This window comes from Rhinolophus sinicus, linkage group LG04 (genome assembly GCF_036562045.2).
Source record: "Rhinolophus sinicus isolate RSC01 linkage group LG04, ASM3656204v1, whole genome shotgun sequence".
NCBI classification, from domain to species: Eukaryota; Metazoa; Chordata; class Mammalia; order Chiroptera; family Rhinolophidae; genus Rhinolophus; species Rhinolophus sinicus.
Window position 1 is genome coordinate 157,119,965 of NC_133754.1, and position 10,532 is coordinate 157,130,496.

General features: G+C 46.7%; 1 protein-coding gene across 7 annotated transcripts; it reads right to left on the reverse strand.

Moving 5' to 3' along the window:
- Positions 1–369: 369 nt before the first annotated feature.
- Positions 370–6,484, reverse strand: FANCG (FA complementation group G). Of its 7 annotated transcripts, none has more exons than XR_012495839.1 (16): positions 6,390–6,484; positions 6,161–6,271; positions 5,854–5,985; positions 5,556–5,646; positions 5,022–5,153; positions 4,559–4,761; positions 3,910–4,045; positions 3,565–3,695; positions 3,318–3,464; positions 3,033–3,184; positions 2,580–2,649; positions 2,024–2,313; positions 1,826–1,872; positions 1,479–1,634; positions 885–976; positions 370–763 (listed from the first exon to the last, which is right to left on the reverse strand). XR_012495839.1 is itself a non-coding variant. In XM_074330671.1 (16 exons), exons 3-16 carry the CDS (start codon positions 5,947–5,949, stop codon positions 655–657), a joined length of 1,782 nt encoding a protein of 593 aa, XP_074186772.1. In that variant the 5' UTR covers positions 5,950–5,985; positions 6,161–6,271; positions 6,390–6,484; the 3' UTR covers positions 370–654. The 7 variants fall into 7 exon arrangements, 6 of the variants coding, with proteins under 6 accessions (XP_074186772.1, XP_074186771.1, XP_074186769.1 ...); XM_074330671.1 differs by having other exon boundaries at positions 885–1,008; positions 3,318–3,427; positions 3,630–3,695; XM_074330670.1 differs by having other exon boundaries at positions 885–1,008; positions 5,854–5,974; positions 6,191–6,271; positions 6,390–6,482.
- Positions 6,485–10,532: the final 4,048 nt, after the last annotated feature.

The window sequence follows — 10,532 nt, forward strand, 5'->3', positions numbered from 1 at the left end:
TCCCAAATTTCCAGAATTTAGGATTAGGGAGGAGGTGAGAAGTCAGTCTGAGAGACACAGGTTTGCTTGTCTGTCCCTTCTAAGAATCAAATACTTGCCCTTGTCCTTGAGAGGCCTGCCTAGACCACCTTCCAGATCCAACTCCACTCATTCTGTCACTTCAGACAGGATCCTGCGCTTCGGGCTCTGCCTTTAGGAAATGGGAAGGACTAAAGCCACTGCTTCCTGAGGATTCCTGTAGCCCTTTCTTCTACCCAGATCTCAAGTCATAAAGTAGATGATATTGGGAGAGGGCATCTTAGACAACCAGCACTCAACTGAATCAGACAGCTGTGAGACTTCCCACTTACATGTAGTAGGCAGACAAGAGATAGATAAAGAGATTTTACTCAACAAAATAAAAGGAGAAACAGGAAAAATGGGGCCACAAGCAAAGTCAATGCTTTCTTGGTGAAGGGGTGGGGGGGTCCTCTGGAACTAGATGGCAGTAACTAGGCCAAAAATTTTGCAGGACTATCACCAACCTCTCCAAAGCCAGAGTTATATAGGAATGGTCAATTCTAGTCACATTCCCCAAGGATGGTAAACAGAAAGGCCTTCCCACATAAAGATGGCCCACTGGGACCCCAGCTCAGACTCTTCAAAACATGGCAGCTACAGGTCACAAGGCTCTGGCAGAGATGTCCGAAATTCTCCAAGAAGGGTTTCACTGTCAGGAGGATGGATCCAGCTCAAACATGTTTCAATGTATAGGGGGAGTGACCTGGAGAGCAAGAAGAGTGAGACCTAAGACTGAAGGTTGGGCCATTCCCTCTTTTTCATTCACCACCACCCATGAGGCACGAAGTGCCCCTCAGCCCCAATCCACCAGGCCTCAGTCTTACCATGTAGCATTTTCCTGTGGCAACTTAGTTTGGGCCTCCAGCCTCCGCCAGAGAGCAGTGGCCTCATCCCTCCGATTCAGCCTCCTCAGAGTCTGAAGCAGGTGAAAGGAAGCGTCTCGATTACCTGTAGCGCCACCCCATAGCACAGAGCCTTAGAACTTGACACAACCTTAAGCATCAATTTATAAAAGGGGAAACTGAGGAATAGAGTGGGAAACTTTCTTGCCTACAGCCACACATTGAACCAGGAGTAGATCATTCCCAACCATTCCTAGCTCTAAGCACTGCCTGCCCAGAACAAAGGGCTCAGCTGACCCTACCTACTCCTGCCCAACACACTACCAGTGCAGTCACTGTCTTTGTGTCTAAGGACACTGGGAAGACTGGGGAACTCCTGAAAGGCCTTCATATGCACTTGTGTATGTCTTGTTTATGTCTGCACACCTGGGTATATCCCTAAATATATACAGCACAACCCTATTCACCCCTCTTATCTGGGAACATCACTCTTACATTTATCCCCAAGGAGCTCCGCTATGGGCCTCTCTGTCCTTGTGCATCGGTGCATAGCTGATGTCATGCAAGTCCACATACCTGGGCACACCTGCACACTGAGGAGGAAGTCCTGTAGCGCTTTGGCATCCTGGCCACTAGCCACCCATTCCAGTCCACGACTAATCAGAGCTGCTGCCCGAAGCTGTTGTAGTGCCACATTTGATGAACACCCCTGCTCACAGTTAGAAGCAGGCCCTGGGGACCACCCCCAAAATCAAAAAGTGTGTTCCCAGCCACACAGTCACCAAAACCCCAGGTCTCCCTGTATCTCAATGAGGACCCCCTTTCTCTGAAATACACTGGTGGGCTGGGACACATGGAAGGGGAACCAATATCCACTACCACCACATCCAGGAGGGAAGAGAAAAATTGAGAGTCTAGATTACCTTGTTCTTTGTCCTTAGGTGTGGCCTGGAACAGCAGCTCAAGGCACCTGAAGTGGGACATAGAGCAGAGGTGAAGAGGAGTCAACCTCAGAAACTCTGGGGTGAGTAGGTAAGAATGGAGCTCACCAATTCAGGTCCCAATCAGAAAATTATCCCTCCACACTTTCCCTAGGGCCCTGGTTGGCTTCATGGGCTCACCGGCTAAATTCACTAATTGCCTCTTTTTGGGCCCCCAGTTGCACCCATGCTTGGCCCTGAAGCAAGTAGGTGGCAGAGACCCAGGGTGGGCAATGTGGCGACTCCTTGGTTCCTTCTCTGGCATCTTCCCACAGCAAGGGCATCTTTGGAAGCAGAGATGATGTGCGGCTGAGCAACTCCTCACATACGGTCAAAGCATCCTGGGCTCGGCCTGCCTGGATCAGCGCTGCTGCTGCCTCCAAAAACACCTCAGGCATACAGGGCCCTGGGGGGCAGGGGGGTGGGGAGAACTGGGGTGGGAGAAGGATGCAGTGTCTTAAAAAGACATGAACCACCACCCCCAACCTCTTCACCAGGATCTGGTACCACACGGAGATCACCCATTGCTAGCTACCCTAGACGCCTTACTCTGGGAAGCCTTCCAGATCTGACCCCCCATATTGGACAGACAGAAGAGCAGAGGAAACAAAACAGAAAACAGTAATTCTGCTCTACTCCAAAAAAGACTCCAACCCTCTCCCACCCCAACTGCAGAGAAACTTGAAGACATACTCACCTTTTTTGGCTCCGAGCCATCCAGCAACAGGGCCAGAAGGTCTAAGTAATGTTCTGCAGCATCCTCTGCCCTGAGAAGTCATAGCCCATGAGCCTCACATTAGGCCCTTGCAGGATCCCCCCAAGGGATGTTAGCTAATGGAAGGATGCTCAAGGGCCCTGAGGAGCGGGGAGTGTGGGGTCTTGAGGCTCCAACCCTGGCTCAGTGTGGATCTGCCCTATTTACAGAACAGAGTTGGGAGGAGACTTCAGAGTTTTAAAGATACACGTTAGTGTTTGGGGTTAGAGTCCTCAGTTCAGGTCCAGTGGCAAGGCTGAGGAGTGGGGACCTATGTCCCGCCACCAACTCGTCCAATTCCCCCCGCCCCAACTCACAGAACATAAGCACAGTCACACCCCAGGGGAGGCATCAGAAGTAGGAAGAGGAGCTCACATGAGCAAGGTGAAACCTCACCTTCCCTTCTGTAGGCATCGGCTTGCCAGCAGGTGCTTGACTTGGCTCTGTGTGCCACAGTGAAGGGGTGAAGCTGGGTCAGGTCGTGGGAGTAGCAACTCGACCTCAATAAGAAGATGGGGGACTTCAGAGCTAGGAGTGACACTCAAGGCCTAAAAGGGACAAAAGAAGAAAGTACATCTATAATCTTTGGGAGCAATATTTCCTTCTACTTATACCTTGATTAGTCTCCCCAACACAAGCACCTCAGCAATTCCCGTATCTTCATGTGGCATAGTTCCTTACCTCAACCAGAAGCTCCAGACTCTCTAGCTCTGCCACTGTGTTCCCCAGTTGCCGATATAGCCTGGAGGCCTCCAAAAGTGGGGGACCCCAGTTTGATCCCCCTTTCAGTGCTGCAACCAAGTATAGCAGAGCTCTCTGTGGATTGCCCTTGCAGGATGAGAGGATACAAGCCTCAGCCCAACCCCCAATGGAAAAAGCTGTCCATAACACTTGTGGTTTCCCCAACCCACGTTAGGACTGTCTTTACCATCTTACGGAGACAGGTCCCCAGGGCCGTGTACACCTGGACCAACACAGGCCGTGAGCACAGACCAGAGGCTGCTTCATGCAGGCTGCTCAGTGCCCTCGGCAGACTCCCTGTGATCAGTTCCTGGAGGCCTGAGGGCAATTAGGGTATGAGCTTAGAGAGGCCCATAGGGCATGGGGGTGCGGGGGCGGGAGGGGGAGGGAGTTGGGTTGGGAGGAGTAATGATGGGGAACAAGAGCACAGAGCTCTGTTAAGCTAAATAGGACATAACTGGAAAGGCATTAACCTAGCGGCCCTTTAAGGTGGGAAGTGGGGAGGAAGGAATGAGTCAAATTGCTAACTGACCTTGGCGAAAGGCAGCTGCTGTTAGAAGGACATCCCTCAAGCCCCGGGCATCCTGCAGGGTCAATGGGGCATCTGACTCCTTAGCTGGGGGGCTCCAAGTTTTTAGAAGTATCAGCAGATCCTCAGAGGCCCCACTCTGGGGAGAGAAGGACCATCAGAGACTCTAAGCCTGAAACTATTTCTTCTGTCTCAGCCTTCTCTGGCTGTATCTTGAATTCAAGGGTCCTCCTGAGCCCTGTTCCCTCAATTATAAGAGGTATATAACTGTGGGGCAAGGATAAAGGGAAGAAGAAAAACCTGGGGCAATGATAATCTATTTTCGTGCACCTCTTACTTAGGATAAGCCCATGAGGACACAGGGCAAGGACACGGTTTGGGTTACTGATGAAAATACTGAGGCTAGGAAGTGACTTCAGCAAAGTCATGAGAGTCCTAACCCTACCTGAGATCACTAAGCTATTTTAAAAACACTCTCAAGAGAATCCCCAATGAGGGTCCAACCAGAGCAAGGTTATCTAAGAGTCCCTGACAGACCCAGGTCTTCTGACCACCAACCCAGCAGCCTTTCCAGCACATAATGATGCTACTACAGCTGGGAGGGGTGGGAAGAGGGAAGAGACCTTTAGATCCAGGACACTTCCTGAATTACCTGGCTGCCATTCAGGTTCTGCAGCAGCAGGGTCAGGTCCCCAAGACAGTCTGTGCTCAGCCAGAGGGCAACCTGCAGGCCAGCCAGGTGATGAAGCACAGGCAGCAGCTCCAGCAGAGTGGAAGAAGCATGGAGGATGGAGTTCCACAGTCCCGTGAGCCCATGGTCCAGCCTGGGCCCCAGCTGCTCCTGGGTCTCCAGCACTGTAGAGTACACACACACACACGCACACACACACACACACACACACACAGCTGAGGTAGGACCTCATCTCTGACTTTCCTTTTCTGCAGGAGCCCAAAGGTCACAAAGGTGCTCCTGGTCTGAGGACCACATAGAGGATCAGAGAAGGGCATCTCTCTCTGTGGAGATGACAGATTATGTTGCTCCTCCTATCCCCCTGCAAGGACTTAAACCCAGACTGAGGCTGGCAGGGGCATGGGAGGCAATCTCTGGCCCTCACCTCTCTCTAGGCCCCGTTGGATATCCTGTGCCTGGTCTTCAGTGAAACCCTGGGCCAGGCTTGCCCTCAGGGTAATGAAGTTGCAGATGACAGTCAGTTCCAAGGGGAGAACAGGAACAGCTGCAGGGAGCCCTGGAGCAACAAATGCTGGTCTCACAGCCTGCTCCCCCATGAAAGATTCTCTGAACAAGATCCCAACCCAGAGATTACCCCGCCTCAACCAGAATGGCTGCAATAAAGAACCCACCCTTTGGACTGTAAATTTGGAAAGGACAAAAAGTTCTCCAAATTAGACCATCCTGGAAACCACTTCTTCAAATGCTGCTGTTGCGTGTGTGTGTGTGTGTGTGTGTGTGTGTGTGTGTAATGAGCAGATTCACCTGTACAAAGACGATTTCACTCCAGTCCTGTCTTTGCCTTAAACAGGGCCCCCTGCCCCCTGAATAATCACCTCTATCTCAGAAATGGAGAAAAGAAACTGGTCTCTGCCTGTGGAGGAGGGGAACTGACCATCCTGGGTAAGACCCTGCTTACCCTGCAGACAATGGAGGAGTCCCCTGAGCCCTTCTAGTGCATCTTGAGCCAACTGCTGTCGCCTCAGAGGCAGACGGGAGTCTTGAGCCACCTGCCAAATGTGGGATGGAATGTAACTAAGGATCAATCCTTTCCTCTCCCCTTGCAGCAGTGGCAAGGGATGTCATCCTCCTGTCATTCTGTCGTTAGGGGTAGGTCAAGCTCAGCCCCTCCTAATGGACTGGGGTAAATCCATTGCAAACCTTCTTTCTGCTATTTTAGGGCTGCAAAGCGAGGGTCCCAGCAACCGCCGCGTTACCTTGGCCTGTCGAACTAGCTGATCATTCTTTTCCCTCCACAGATCCAGGCAGTTGTCTGGTGGCACTGAGGTACCCACAGGAGTCTGGTGGGTCATGGTGGCTGAAGCTGGGCCCCGACACCTGGAGGAGGGCTGCTAAAAGGTAAGCCTGGCCCCGCCGAAGCCCCGACCCGAGCAGGGAGAGGTCCGTGCACTTCCGCACCCCACCGCGTCTCCTTTACTCCCCTCGGGGGTCCCAGCCCGGACGACCTGCCTTTTCAAAGAGAAATGTACTCTCCTCGCCGCCTGGAGGGGCTTCCACACTCACCTCTTCCGCCCCCGCCTCTCCCACACTCGCCTCTGGTTGGCCGGGACAGCAAAACTCTCGGCTGCGGTTGGTCGTCTTCAAAGGATAGTCCCGGCGGGAAACTCAAGGAAGCTATGAATCCAAACAGACCAGTGAGGAAAGCGGGGTTAGGCCAGTGACGGGAGGCCTGTCCGAGAGGGGAGGCATAAGTGTAAGGTTCCGCCTGCTCGGCCCTCACCGAGGACCGAACCTTGAGAAATAGATCTTGTAACCAGCACCCGGGGATCGGCCCTTCGCTCGCAGCCACACTTCCCCCTCCGCGGAGGGCAGGCTCGCGCGATGCATGCTGGGAGTCGTAGTACCGCCGAGAGCCGCCTAAACATTACGGCTATGGCAGAAAAAGTGTCTCCAAAAGGGACTGACAGGAGACCATGGCCCTCAGGTAATCCACCTATCCTTTCTCTGCTCACCGTGGAGCACCAACATGCTCTACCGCATGCTGTCTGACTGCTGGCAGCGGGGCCCTTGTGCTTGTGCAGCCTGCACTACCCGCAGGTATCTGCCCAATCCTTTCAGCAAATGGAGCTAAGCTAATAGGATGTCCCTAAGTAAAAACAAAATTAAAGTACGACTACTACCATACATAAAATTTCAAAATGGGTAAGTTGGACTTCATTAAAATTAAAAACACTTGGGGGCAGCAGATGGCTCAGTTGGTTAGAACATGAGCTCTTAACAACAAGGTTGCCTGTTCAATTCCCACATGGGATGGTGGGCTGTGCCCCCTGCAACTAAGATTGAAAAGGGCTACTGGACTTGGAGCTGAGCTGGCTCCTCCACAACTAAACTGAAGGACAATGACTTGACTTGGAGCTGATGGGCCCTGGGAAAACACACTGTTCGCCAATATTCCCCAATAAAAAATTTTAAAAAATTAAAAACACTTGTGCTACAAAGACATCATCAAGAACATTCAACCACAAAGTGGTAAATATTATTTGCAAACCATATACTTCCATAATGGATTTGTAGCCACAATATGTAACTCTCAAAGCTTAACAATAAAACTTATTTAAACCATTCTAAGACAGGCAAAAAAATATTAATAGACATTTTACCAAAAAAGATACATGAATGGCTAAGAAGCACTTAAAAAGACGCTCAACATCATTAGCCATTAGGGAAATACAAATTAAAACCATGAGATACCACTATGCACATACGAGGTATGATCACAAAATACGGTGAATATTTAAATAAAAATGATTACAGTAAAAGACACATTGCCATTAATCCCACTCAAAATACTCCCCCTCACTTCGAACACACTTGTCCATCCCATTGTTCTTGCCACTTTCTGAAGCAGTTGTGGATGTCTTCTTTCGTGATAGTCTTTAGTTGCGCTGTTGTGGCTGCCACAATATCCTGAATCAATTCAAAACATTTTCATGGTCATTTTGACACTGGGGAAGAGCCAGAAGTTGCACGGTGCTAGATCGGGGAATAAAGTGGATGAGGACACACTGTAATGTTTTTATTTGACAGAAATTTCTGTACCAGAAGCAATGTGTGACACGGAGCGTTGTCATGATGGAGGATGAAGTAAAGACACTTGCAAAAGAGGACTTCAGAACTGCTTCAGAAAGTGGCAAGAATGATGGGACAAGGGTGTCGGAAGCAAGGGAGAGTATTTTGAGGGGGATTAATGGCAATGCATTTTTTCTGTAATCAATTGTTTTTATTTAAACATTCACCGTATGTTTTGATCGCAACTCGTTACACACATAGAATGGTTACAGTAAAAAAGAAGATAATACCAAATCTTATGGATGTGGAGAAACTGGAGCCCTCGTACATTACTGGTTGGAATATACAATGGTACAGTTAATTTGGAAAACAGTTTGGCAGTTTCTTGAAAAGCTAATCATAAATTTACCATATGACCCAGCAATTCCACTCCAAGGAATCCTCCCAAGAGAAATAAAAACATATGTCTACACCAAGACTTGTATGCAAATGCTCATAGCAGTTAAAAATATATATTCACAATAGCTAAAAACCAGAAATAATCCAAATGTCCATCAGTTGATCACAGCCATACAATGGAATATATGACTCAACAGTAAAAAGGGGCAAAAAGTGATACACGCACCAATATGGGTGAACCTCACAATCATTATTCTAAGTCAAAGAAGCCAGACCAAAAGACCACACATCACATGATTCCATTTATAAAAAATGTCCAAAAAAGATAAATTTATAAAGACAAAAAAAAAAAAAAGAAAACAAACCAGATCAGTGGTGTGGGGTGGGATTGGGGGTTGATTGTAAACAAAGTATGGAGAATTTGTGGGAATGATGAAAATTTTCTAAAACTAAATTGTAACACTTGACAGTGGTTTCTTACATGATATGAAAAGCACAAGCAACAAAAGAAAAAATAACATGAATTGAACTTCATCAAAACTTAAAAATGTTGTGCTTCAAAGGACATTACCAAGAAAATGAAAAGAAGCCAACCCATAGAATGAATAGAATATCTGCAAATCACGTATGTGATAAGGGACTTGTATCTAGAACATATAAACAATGCTTATGACTCAATAATAAAAAGATAGCTCAATTAAAAAAGACAAAAAATCTGAATGGACAGTTCTTCAATAAACACAAGAAAGATGTTCAACATCAATAGTCATTGAGTATAGAAACTAAAACCACAATGAGATACCATTTCACACCCTCCAGGATGGTTAGAATCAAAGATGGATAATAGTAAATATTGGTATGACTGTGCAAAAATTGGTACCCTCATACCCTGCTGGTGAAAATATAAAATGGTGTGGCAGCTCTGGAAAACAGAGTGGCAGCTCCTCAAAAATCAAACAAACAAAAACACACAGTTTAACTTTTTAAACAACTTTAAACTTTTTAAAAACAATTCCTCAAAAAGTTAAACATATAGTTATCACATGACCTTGCAATTTCACAATATACCACTAGGTATATACCCAAAAGAAATGAAAACATATGTCCAAACAAAAAGTTGTAAATGGATGTTCATAGCAGCATTATTCATAATAACCAAAAGGTGCAAACCCAAATATCCATCAATGGATGAATACACAAAATGTGGTAATACCCATTCAATAGAATATTATTTGGCCATAAAAAGAAATAAAGCACTAACACATGCTGCAACATGAAGAACCTTGGAAACAGTAGGCTGAGTTAAAAAAGTGACAGAAAAGGCCACGTATGTGATTCCATTTCTATCAAATATCCAGAATAGGTAAATCCATAGAAACAGAACACAGATTTGTGGTTGTCAGAGGCTGGGGACAAAAGGAGTTAGGGAGTGACTGCTAATGAGTGATTTCTTTTGGGGGTGATGGAAATGTTCTGGTAATGGTGATGATGGTTACATACTGTAAATGTACTAAATGGATTGTACACTTTAAAATGGCTTATTTTATGATGTGAATTTTACTTCAATTTAAAAAAAGTATTAACTACTGATCCATGCTACTATATGGATGAACCTCGAAAATATTATGCTGAGTGAAAGAAGCCAGTCACAGAAGGTCATGCATTATATGATCCCATTTTTATGAAATGTCCAGAATAGGCTAATATAGTCAGAAAGTGGATTAGTGGTTGCCTAGGGTTAGGGGTACAGGTGGGGAGGAGTGGAGAGTGATAGGAAAGAGTATCTTGTTGCTTTATGGGTTCATGAAATGTTGTAAGATTGATTGTGGTAATGGTTGTACAACTCTGTGAATATATTAATTATTGAATTATAATTCTATTAATCATTGAATTATACACTTTAAATAGGTAAATTTTATGGTGAGTGGTAAAGCTCTTTTTTTGAAAAAAAAAAACACCAAAAAACCCAACAAACCATAAGTTAGTATGGAATGGGCTCTTTGATATCAAAAGGCAGGGATAAGAATTTTTAGTGTAAACCAATGTGCTAACATCTTTCTCTAAAAGAATCTTGTAGATGGATCAGTAGAAAAGGAAACAGTGGTTGGCAGATTATCCTTAGGCTCCAGGGAAGGGGGCTCCTGCAAAGAAAAAGCAGGGGAGGGGGGATCCTGAGGACAGGATGAAGGATTGGAGTCTGAAGTCCTTCCAATGGTTGCAACACATGGAGAAAGGGTCTTTACTTCTCACAAAGGCACTGTCTGTTCACTAAATGATGCTTGGGAGTGGTGTCCACCAGATTGAGAAAGGGGAAGGAGCTTTTTTCTAATTCATTTTACAGGCAAGCCGGGGCCTAACTTCCCCGTTGCATTATTAAACCTATTCCTGCCAGAGTCACCAATATCCTATCTTCTAATTGCCTGAAACAGTACACATTTTCATCATCTTTCTATTTGACCTTTGTAGC